The 12,118-nt window shown below is 39.5% G+C and overlaps 1 protein-coding gene across 1 annotated transcript; it reads right to left on the bottom strand.

Moving 5' to 3' along the window:
- Positions 1-2,853: 2,853 nt before the first annotated feature.
- plaua (plasminogen activator, urokinase a) lies at positions 2,854-6,259 on the bottom strand. The gene is made up of 11 exons (XM_030747621.1): positions 6,158-6,259; positions 5,413-5,507; positions 5,277-5,310; positions 5,050-5,188; positions 4,882-4,964; positions 4,743-4,781; positions 4,470-4,650; positions 4,207-4,352; positions 3,978-4,118; positions 3,756-3,904; positions 2,854-3,336 (listed from the first exon to the last, which is right to left on the bottom strand). The coding sequence occupies exons 2-11, from the start codon at positions 5,461-5,463 to the stop codon at positions 3,142-3,144; spliced, it is 1,158 nt and encodes a 385-aa protein (XP_030603481.1). The 5' UTR covers positions 5,464-5,507; positions 6,158-6,259; the 3' UTR covers positions 2,854-3,141.
- Between the last annotated feature and the right edge of the window lie 5,859 nt (positions 6,260-12,118).

Here is a 12,118-nt window from a genome sequence, read left to right as displayed (position 1 = left end):
AGTAGTCTTCAGGGATCGTTCTGTTGACTGTCAGTATGATCCCTCTCTGCTTCAATACTGTTGAGGTCTGGGATCTGGGGAGGCCAACCCATGACTGATAACAGATGACCCTCTAGTGCATTTGACTGGGTGGGTGGGCCTGCTGAGGTGACTCCATTCACCTCTTCACTGCTGCCTGCCCCTCAATTTTATTTACACCATAAACTTTGAGGGTTTTGAGGGGGGAGGTGTAAATGAGCACTGTTGACCAGCTGTTGGGTGTTCATGTCACATCTGTCCCCTCAGTTTTAATAGCACTCTAGTTTACGCACAGTCATACTCATCCTTCAGATCTCATACACTCACATACAGAAACACATGCACCCAACATATCACTTCCAACACTGACGAGTTTTGGGGGGAGCAGACAGGTCTTCCTACACCCCTGTTTTGTTGATCCCGCCGGGGACAGGGGTTGGCTGGTGGTTTGGAGGCTAGGTTGACTATATTGGGGGTTGCTGTTGGCCCTGGGAGGCATCCGTTCATCCACACTTTGGAGGGTTTTTTTGATGCATGAGTTTGCATTTTTCTTTGTTTTTGTGTGTGTGTGTGTGTGTGTGTGTGTGTGTGTGTGTGTGTGTGTGTGTGTGTGTGTGTGTGTCTGGAGCTTGCTGAGCTTTGGCTCCTGGGGTTGTGGAGAGTGGGAGTTGCCCCTACTTCTGCTCCTTGCTGGTCATTGCTGACCCCCTGGGGTGTGGGCGCTTAGTGGTTCTGGGACATGGGCTGGGTGTTCTGGCGTGGCTGCTGACCTGCTCATGTGGGGGGTGTGGTCCAAGGTGACTCAGAACTCTGGCGTGTGGTGGGGGCTTTGCCTGCTGTCTTGGGATCTCTGGGGCTCTTGCCCTCTGGCTGTGGGTGCTCTATCTAGGGCCTCCCTCTCTGCAGGTGTGGGCACGTGGTTGTTTTCAGGATGTTTGGCTGCAGGTCTTCAGTGCTCTTGGGATGCTGCGACCCAGGTCTAATAGGTCTTTCTCTGTCTGCCTCTGGCTTTCAGGGGTGTTGTTGTGGCTTCTCCCCCTCATTATGACCTCATTATGACAGCAGCGAGCACACACACACACACACACACACACACACACACACACACACACACACACACACAGCGGGAACATTGTGTTTTTGTGTATCTGCTTCTGTTTTCCTCTCTTTCAGGTACTGTTTTTTTTTTTCTTATTTGAGTGTGTTTTGCGACAGTTTCAGCAGCTGATGATCCTGTGTGCTCTATCCTCTGCTTTTGTCTTTTCTCCCATTTTCTCCCCACTTTTGTCTCTTTTTTCCCTTCTCTCTCTTTCTGTCCCTCTTCCTTTTTTCTCCTCCACAGTTAGAGCTAATGATGTATCAGAAGAATACCAGGTGACAGATGTCAAGACATGATATGATATGATGGTAATTGATCCCTTGAGTTAGTTGCTTTTTTGTAAAATTGTAACCAGTTTCCAAAAAAAAAAAATCTTCCCTTCAGAAATCCTGGAGAACTATTGCTCAAGATCACTTTAAAAATGACAAGAAAGTCTTGCTCCTTAGAATCAAAATATAAAGAAATGACAAGTGATTCAAGACTCAAGACAGATGAATGGATGGATGGATGATCCACTCTTGAGGATTTGACCCAATGACTTTGAGGATCCCTACATTTTCCCTGAGAACTGCCAACAGCTTGACATTTGTTGTTTTTAGCGAAATGTCTCAACAAATAATTAATCAGTTTCCTTGAAATTCGTTTGAAGTTTACACATTCATAAGGATGAACGCTCTTATTTGGTAATCCCCTGACATTTTATCTAGCACATCACTGAGTGATATTTCAAGACGCCCAGTATTTTGGTTTATGACCAAATGCCTGTGAAACATAACCCACTCAAATTAGCTTTGTCTTTGGTTTAAATTTGCAAATGTCACATACATAAATGTGTATAAAAGTGTAAAATAAAAACATTGTTACTCTGAGCATGTTGATGCTAGAATTAAGCTCAAGACTCTTGTTTGTTTCTTATCAACCATTCACTCATTTTTTTTCTTAGTCTGTTTTTGTTCAAATACATTTTTAACCCTTGTCTAAATAATAAATTAGGACTAGAAACACTGATTCAAAACCTGTTACAAGTAATACAGGAAAATGTAAGTAAGGAAGTTAGAGCAGATGTAGGCAGAGAGCATGCCTCTGCAGCTGCAGCTTTCCAGACCTTTGGCAACCTGACTTGACAAAGGGCAAGTGGAAGTAGATTGGTATTTTAACTATGGGGGGAATGGAGAACAGGCAATCAGGTGAGTATGGGGAATTAAATGAACAGCATATTTAAGATGGCAACAAAGAATGTATCATCTGTGACAGAAGAGAGATGCAAGTGAGTTTATCAAGTCTTCTCTGGCACCCTGTTTTCCACTTTGGCCCCTGTTGAGTTTCTAATCAATTCATTTGTGTCTCCAAACTGCCACACCGATTTAAGATGTTTTGATTGAACCCGCACTTGTTTTGAAACAGATCAAATACCACCATTGTTGTCTCTGGAAGCAGATGCCTGAAAGCAAATTTGACACAACGGTGCCCTCCTGTGTTTGACTTTGGGACACTTTGACACTTTCACACAGCCTGATGCAGCTGCTCAGTTGGAATTTTTCATTTATGTATTAATGAAAGTAGGAATTCAGTTAGCACAGGTGTTATTTCATGTTCTCTAGAATAAGAAAACAAGTGGCTTTGCACATTTTCATACCTGTCACCCTGGGGTGGGGGAAAAAAGAGACAGAAACATCTGAGATTTTTGGATAAATAAGCATTTAATTAAAAAAATTCATCAACAGCAGGGCCAGCCTTCTATATGAATAGGAAAAAGTTTTACATAAATATGCTTCCTATTTGCTTCTTTTAAAAGTCAACAATAAATATGCAGAATAAATGAAAAAATATGTACAAGTAATAAAACCATATAATGCGACCTACTTTTTAAACATTTACATTAAATTATTTTGATGCAAGAAGTATTTTCACAGTACATGACAGTAACTGCTAAGCTGCACTCAAAACCAACATCTGCAATGGGCACAGAGCCCACAAAACTGCTGCCACACTCAGTGCCCAACAAATAACATTCTGTCACAGTTTCATTTCTGGGGATACATGCGTCCGTTTGTGTATTCGGAGAGTCCCGTGTTTTCTGCGATCCACTTGTTGTAGTTGGTGACCTCTGTGTAAACGCCTGGTTTATTTTTCAAGGCACAACCCTCACCCCAGCTCACCACCCCGAACAGAAACATCCGGCCCGATGCTCCACACACCAACGGACCACCAGAGTCCCCCTGAGGAAAGAGGGCAGAACGGGCGGGTGGTAAATAAAGCTTCCGGGTTTATCATTATTTTGTATTCTGATTCAGTATCATCCAAGAAATGCCTGTTTCCTGTGAAAAAATACTCAGAAGGTGCTACAACAATCTTGAAAGACTAAAAGGCTGAACATTGATATTATTGATGACAATAAATTTAAACATTAACGTAACAAGTCTGACTTTAGTCTATTCAGCACTTTTCAAGGTCAGTGTTCTTCAAGAAGAGGAAGAAATACTCTTCAGATCCTCTTTAAAGCTGTCAAAATTTGTGATGCACGAGGCGTCTCTACAAATAGGTCACAACTTCTTCTAAATCACTTCTGTTTTTGTGTACACATTTTGATCTTTTCTAACCCAGAAGTCTTGTTTCCCAGGGCATACACTGGGCTCACCTTGCAGGCATCAGTGCTCCAATCGGGGCTCGCAGCACAGAACATGTTATCGGTGATGCGATTTTCATAGTACAATTCTTTGTTACATTCAGCGTTGGACATCAGTTTGACCTCAGCATGTTTCAGGTACTGTGAGAACTGGAATGCGCCTGCAACACAGTTTCAAATGTAAGACTTGGAAAATAGTTGAGAGCTAATGGTAGGAAGTCCTGCAGTACTTACTTGACCGCTCCTTCCCAAATCCTGCAATGCTGCATGTAAATCCTGCAGGCAGTTTAGTGTGCAATGGAGGAAGGCAAGCTACACGTACGGAAGCTGATTTGACTGCACATCCTCCATTTTTGCTTTTGAGTTTAATCAGAGCTGAAATGTACACATATAAGTCCTGAGTACACAGTATATGTATATATATATATATCGACAGTTTATTCACAACAGTGTTTGTGCTCACCTATGTCATTGTTGAAGTTATCATCATCATATTTTTCATGCATGATGAGTTTTTCCACAGTAAACCCCTGCTCACTTCTGGCATCTGTTTCATTGATGGCACTCTTTCCCAGGTGTATGGCTAGATGTGTGAGTTTGGTATCCTCACTGAACAAAAACCAAACACATAAGTGTGTAAACATGTTATATACCAGTATGAATAATCTTGACATTACAGTATAATGACTGCAGTGGAGGAAATTATACAGTGTTGTGTTTTCTCACCCGTCAGAGAAGCAGTGAGCTGCAGTGAGAACCCAGCACGGTGAAATGAGAGTGCCACCGCAAAGGAAGCCATAACGCTTGTGAAAGATGGCTGCGACCCATGGGTGCGACTCTATAGGTGTAAAAGAGCCACCCACAATTTTATGCATCCTCCTCTCAGACGTCTCGCCACACGTTTCCTCTAGTGGGACACACGGGATGAATAAGTAAGTGCTAATGAAAGGAATCATACTGTGCCATTGAGGGAAAACTGGATTTAAATAGAAAAATTACCTGTATCCACAGGTGAAGGTGTTGGTGCTGGTGTAGGGCCTTTATTAGAGTAGAAAACAGACAGAATTAGAAAAATCCAAACTAGTCTTCATTATCATATTGTAAATAAATACATATAAATCCTCAATATCAGTCTTACATTTGGGAATATTGCAGAATTCTCTCACAGTCTTCCTTCCTTTTCTGACATAGCACCAAGGCATTATGCGACTGTTAGGATTCCTAATTTTCAAATACAATAATATTAAACATTACTCACTGTCTGACATGCAGTATAAAAACATCAGATTGGTGACTTGAAGTATACCTGCAATAATTATGGCTGCCAAGTCCATTTGCATCTCCCCACTGAGGTTTAACCCTGTCCCAGTAAAGACATGAACGACCAGAGGATGACTCGCGAACGTATCCTCTGTAATTGCTCCCATCTCCAGACAGACACGCTGCTACAGAGCACAATGCAAAGAGGGGTGTGAACATTTAACACATCCTGTTATGAACACTGAACCTTAAGAACAAACAGCCCTGACTTACTTCTTCTCACTTTTGACAGTCGCCATGAAAAAACCTGAAAGGAGCAGAGAGAGAAACTCAGTCATACTGAGAAATTAAAAACCTTCTGACCCCCATCAGAATAGCTCTTAAACCACAAGCTTTAACTGTTTCTTACCACATCCACACTGACTGCTGCAAGGATGGCAACAATGACAAAGAGGTTCATCTTCACGTCTGGTTTTGGTTCTGTTTTTTTTGTGATATTTTTATCTGAGAATTTACAGAAAAGGAACACAAAAAATGATGGGAGAGTGGAAGTAAACTGGTTGTCCCCTTATATGGTGCTTATCATTCAACACATGACAGAGACAAGTGTGACTGTTAAGGAACCATGTGCTTTTTGGGTCTGGGTTTTTATGCGAATAGTGAAAAATGGTTCCAGACTAGTTCAATATTCAATATACAAACAGGAGGAAAACATCTCACAGTCTTTTTAAATTTCATCAGCATGCCAGTTGTCACGTTTTACACAGATAGTTTTTAATAATTTTATGTTTACATTAATTACAGATGAAAAGCTGCACTCTTGAGATAGAGGATGCCCATTGTGTGCAGACTTTAAACATAATCATAATCAGCACAAGCATAATATCAGCGTTTGTTAGCTGATTAACAGTAAAGCCTATGCACACAATTATATCATATTATTATTATTGCAATGTGTGCCGTTCAAACGCTGAATTTCTAGATATTCCTAGGACACAATGTCAGCTTGATAAATACATAAGAAAATAATTGTATGCACTATGTTTGACATCAAACGGCTTCATATCTAAAAAATTACGTTGTTTACAATCATAAATGTATCTAAAACAAAGATTGAGCAAAGTCTAAAAAACTTTGCCAAGAGATGTGTTTACCTTTTATTCCAGACTCGCTCTGCCACTGAAGATTCTCTGTATCTTCTGATATGCACCTGTACTGTGTAACTGCTCAAGCTCACACTGATGGCTGTTCTGGTGTTTCAGCTCTGATCCTCCCTGTGTTTCCTCCTATTTAAATAGCCTGGCTGCAAGTGGGAGGGAATTTGTCATGTTCTGTGACACACATCTAACAACCACCCTTTGCTCTTAAGCTACAGCATATCCAAAATTGGTCATATGTACACCAAAAGTATCTGATTCAAAGTATGGTTACAGAGTGATGAATAGCTTTAGTAGGATTTATGGACAGAGTCAGTTCACTGCAAACACAAGACACGAAATAAGACCAAGAAGAAATTGTTTGAGAAATGTACTTAGAAGTCTCTAATCTGTATGTCAGATTCATGTAAATAGAGTTTAGTGACTCTCTTTTGCTCTGAAAATCTGACAATGGGGTTTCAATATCTTCTTTATTGCATTCATGGTAGTACTGTACATGTAGTTACGCTGTTACATGTAACAATGACTTTGCTCAGGGATTCATCTAAAGCTCTAAATCTGTTAAGTTGTAGTGAATTCTGTATGTTTGTCCCATCCTGTGTGTGTTATTGCGGCACATACTAACAAACACTTTTTACATCTGGTAACACAGCTGCAAAGCATACCATAAAAACATATTAACCTCCAAAGCCTATTTTTATTTTAAAAAAGTGATGTAATTTTAAGAAGATACAATTTGGGTGAGGACAGAAATTTTGTAATTTTTGTCTTTGTATACCTATACAGTGGATTTTAAATTAGACAAACAATTTTGAAGTCTCAAACCCATAGACATCACCAAATGCTGTGTTTCCTCATGTGAGATGGTCTGCCAGACCTGTACTGCAGCCACCTTCTGCTGCCCTCAGTTTTGGACTAAATACCTGAAAAGCATGCAGTATTGGGTTGAGATCAGGTGTCTGATTTGGCCATTGAAGAATATCCAATTTCTTTGCCTTGAGAAACTCTTGGGTTGCTTTGCATCCTTATCCATTTGCACTGTGAAGCACTGTCCGATTAGTTCTGCAGCATTTGTGTGAATTTGAGCAGAGAGTATACTTAACCTGTACTTAACAATTCACTCTACTCCTTCTATCAGCAGTCACATCAATGAACATTAGTGACCCAGTTTCACTGGCAGATGCCTGTACCCACAAAATAACATTTCTTTCACCGTGTTTGACACATGATGTGGTATGCTTGCCTCTTTTTTCATACTATTCTCCTCATGTGATTCTGGTACAAGTTAACCATGGTTTCATCTGTTCTGAACTGTGCAGGCTCTTCTAGACTTTGCTTTTCTGGCAAAGTCTAATTTGGCCTTTTTTTGCTCCTGAGCATAACCAGTGGTTTGCACCTTGTTGTAAACTCTCTGTATTTGCATTCATGAAAGCGTCTCTTGATTGTAGGCTGTGACAGTGATACTCCTACCTCCTCAAGAGTGCTCTTGACTTGGTTAGATGTTGTAAGGTTGCTTTTCATAATCATGGAAATAAATCACTTAAGGGGTCTTCTGTGGTTTTTCAGGCCATTTGGTGTTTCTGAGCTGGTTGGTTCTTTCTTTCCTTTGAAGAATGCACTAGACTGTTGATTTTGTCTCTATGTGGTAGATTTGTTTTAGCTTTTCAGCCTGGTGATGACCTGCATCGACAGCTTTGTATGTCATATTGGCAGTTCTTGTGAACAGCTACCAAATCTAAGTAAAGCCCTTGGAATTTTTAAATATTATCTGCTTTCCCTGAATTAAGGGAACAGGCCTCAGCCAGCCAATTATTTTGGAGGCACTGACAATGGAGAACGGTGTGTACAAATGGTTGAAATTACTAAACAGTTAATGCAAAATGTTTGTGCAGATATTACCCATGACTTTTTCCATATTAACAACATGCAGTGCATGTACTCTTATTGAGCTTGAATCCTCTGCTTGTATATGCATAGAGCTGGATGATTAATCAAAACCCCTTTAAATCTTGGTGAGATCTCCAAAATTCAATATTCAACCTGAATCTTGAAGCAATGAAACATTAAAAATAATTTGCTCCTAAATCTGCTTGTGAAAAAAAAGTGCAGCTGCTTTCAAAGACATCATTCTTTGCACATATTGACAGCACAACACAATTTCCTGTATAACAATAGACATTGTTACGATTTTTATTTGGAAAGTCCTTGACCAAATTAATTACCTCATCAACTTTGATGATTGCATTAGTCACATTTCCTCTTCTTTGATAATGACGACAGTCAGATTTTGTGCAAAATGTTTGAGACCAAAAGGAAGTCCAGTACAATGAAACAGCTACAGGATTACATTGCTGACTCTGGAAGCAGACACTTGATGAAAGCCTAATTTAACTACTACACCCAGGTGTTCAGCCAAAAGGGGAACTACATGTTAAAATTACCTAATCCAGGGAAACCCAGGATAGTTGTGGCTGGAGTCAGCTGCAACCAGGAGTTGTGATTTTGTCATTTTGTCTCCAGGAGTTTCATTCCTGCCCTAAAGACTCAAATTAATGTCTTTGATCTCCCCAGTTACCCTTGTAGAGCTCTTCTGGATTAACCTTTAAATTATTGCCATAGGCCTTCAATAGTGAGCGGCAGCGATGCTACTGTGAACAAAGGGCAGGTCCTGTTTCAGGCACAAAAAATGCAGAAGCAAGTGGTTTTACTTTTAGGTAAAATATAAAATACCTAAAAAGCTTATCTTAAGCTTATCTTAAATAAGCTTAAGATAAGTTTAGAACCTGTGCTTTTCTGCATTAAAACATATTTCCTGGAAATGTGACCCTGGTTTGTATATGAAAACATGATTCATTTGTTTCCAGCATTAGAGTCATATCCTGTATGTGTTTTAGCATCTATATTTTTAAGAGACACAGGAACTGTGTTAAACATCAGTGTCAATAAAATGAGAGAGGTGACAATGACCCCTTCACCGAAGGAAAGCATGTCATATTTTTCTCCCTATAGTTTATTTGAATAGAATAAACTTTGCAGAAATGCACTCTTGATTGAATATTCTGTAAACAATCAGAATTGATATACATCTTATTTATTTATATATTTATTATTTATAAGTAAATATCATACAGTTTTCTTTTCTTTTTTTTTTACTTTTAATATGCAGTAGCTTCTCTTTAAGAAGAATAACATATCACCCCCAAGAAATTGCTGAGTAAAACATCAACTCAAGGTTGCATGGGAAAGTCAAGTCACCAGCATTCTCAGTTTCTCTATATTCAGTCAAAAGTTACTCACTGACTTCAGCTTTTTATGGAAATGAGGAAGATGGGACTGTTTTTAAGCACGCACTCACTGAATTTGTTTCATGAAATCCGTCTGTTTGCGCACACCCAACAACAAATGCAACAAAAGAAAAGACAGTTGCAGGGAACTTTGTTTCAATATCACCACTGCATTGTCTGCATTGCATCCGTTTGAAATCACCCTTTTAATTGTGTCATCACAGCTTCAGATTTATTGCACGTCTTCTTTGAGATCATGTCATAAGGAATGATGAAATTTTGATTTATCCCAGGACAGAAAAAAGTCGATTACTGCACCAAAAATGTTGACATACTGTGCAGAATTTGTGTAAAGTTAAAAACTGAAAGTTTAATATATCAAGTGTTCATAACATGAAAAGGCTCTAATCTGTAACTTAAGCTGCGGTAGGATTACAGTACTGGTCAAAAGTCTTGAGCTACCTCTCATTTCTTTATGGATTGCTCCATAAAGAAATGATTGCACCTTTATTATTCAACCCAGCCTGAACTCTCTTTGGCATATTTCTTATTTATTTCTTTAAGTAGTCTTCAGGAATAGTTCTCCAGGCTTTCTGAAGGACATTCAAAGCTCTTCTTTGGATGTTGGCTGCCTTTTGTTCTGTTGATTGTCAGTATGATCCCTCACTGCTTCAATATTGTTGAGGTCTGGGCTCTGGGGAGGTCAATCCAATCCATGACTGATAGTGTTCAACAGCATGTTCTTCTATCCATGTATACTTTTAGTGCAATGACCTCAGCCTTTTCTCCCTGTTTCACTTCCTAATGAATGACTTTTTGACAATCACCCTTCCATTAAATTCATTTCTGATAATGCTTCAGTGAACAGTGACAGATCAATTAAAGGGCCAGTTCTCAGGTCCTGTATCTGTTTTCTGCAGGATTTTCTCCTAATACTAAAAGGCCATAGTTTCACAAACTGTTAATCTGCTGTAGGTATTATTTTAGGCCTGCTATTTCTTCTTTTGTCCCCCCACTTGACCAGTTGTCTCAATTTTTTAAAGATACACTGGATAGCATGTCGAGATATACCAAGTTGTAGGATAAAAGCACTTTAGGAATCACCTTGTTGGTGCACAAATAATATTTTATGCCTGTCAGACTGTGTAATCTTTGATATTTTTTGTAGATTCACCTAAAGAAACATGAATAAATTATGATTTTTTGTGACAGACAGCTGGTAACAAAATGCCTAAAGAGAAAATTTTAAATAGTTTTTTGCTAAGTTGTCTGTTACACGACCTCTGAAAATGGTCAGGTACAAGGAGTGGACGGGAAATTAGTGAAAAAGCAGCCAGTGTCCAAAGAAAATCTTCTGAAAGCCTGGAGAACTATTGCTCAAGAGCACATTAAACAGTTACAAGAAGGTCTGGCTCCTTGGAAGCGAAATATAAACCAGTGAGGGGTGGCTGAAGACTTTTGCATAGTACTGTATAAAAATTACATATTTGCATTAAGTCTGTGCAATGTACCAGCTGACTTTTGCACCATGACTCTAGGTGACTGTACCCATTGCGCCATCTAGTGATCAAATTAAGACATTGTCATTTTAGAAGGAAAAACAGTTATTGCCGGCTAGAGATGGGTCCAGCTTTTGTTGTGAAGAAAAAAAAAATCCACAACCTCATATATATTTATATCATACCTGTCAAGTCTCCCGTTTTGGCCGTATTTTACCCCTCTGTCCCGGCGTCATCCCGTATTTTTATTTTCACGTATTTTTCCCGTATTTCCAGTTTTCAATTTTCAATTTTTTTAAAGCATTCCTGTGCCGCTCCAAACTGAATTGTCACTATCACTATGTTAGTGCCGACAGCCGGAACAACCCCATAAAAACAACTGGACCTCAGTTGGGCTCAGTGTTGCCCAGTGTCCCAGTGTTTTTTTTTTTTTTTTTTTTGCCCCATAAAGCGATATAGCGAGAGCGAAATTCTCCGCTGTCCGCTGTTTTGTGTACATAAAGCCTTCTTACTGTGTCCCTTCCTACGCTTTGGCACCCCCAGACCTCACGTTGTCTCCACCCTCCAACCCCCGAACCTCATCCTCGGTCCTCGCTTCGGCCTTTATCAGCCTTTGAGACAGCCGACAGCCAGTTTTCTTACACAAGTTGGCAACAGTGGCCCAGATAAAGGAGGAGGGTTGAATGTATCTAGCAGTCTCACCCCACAGTGTTTTCATTAAATTTGATATTCTAACATTAAACAATACGGGACAAAATTGATCTATGTAATGTGGGTCTAGGCAAAGCATTAAAATTATTAAGTTATTTCATAAAGTTTATTTGTAGTTCTAAACATATTTATGGTGTTTTTTCTTCACTTTTTGTCTCTCCAAAGATGTTTTTCCTCTCTTCTGCAGCCTCGATTGCAACTACAGTACATCCAAATGAACAATTATGCAAATAAGGATGATGACGTCATATACTGACCTCTATTTTCAGCAGCGGAAAATTTCCCGTATTTTTAAATACAAAACTTGACAGGTATGATTTATATACATATGCATATATATGATTTTATTAAATCAACAAACTAACCCCTTATTGGCTGGGTTGCTTGGAAATCCCCCGTCAGGATGGACAGACCTAAAACCTCATGTGTCCCGGTGCTCCCTACTACGCATGCGCTGAAACTAG

The sequence above is a fragment of the Archocentrus centrarchus genome, chromosome 15, assembly GCF_007364275.1.
Source record: "Archocentrus centrarchus isolate MPI-CPG fArcCen1 chromosome 15, fArcCen1, whole genome shotgun sequence".
NCBI lineage: Eukaryota > Metazoa > Chordata > Actinopteri > Cichliformes > Cichlidae > Archocentrus > Archocentrus centrarchus.
The sequence above is the reverse complement of the archived record's forward strand: the minus strand, read 5'-3'. Positions and strand labels throughout refer to the sequence as shown.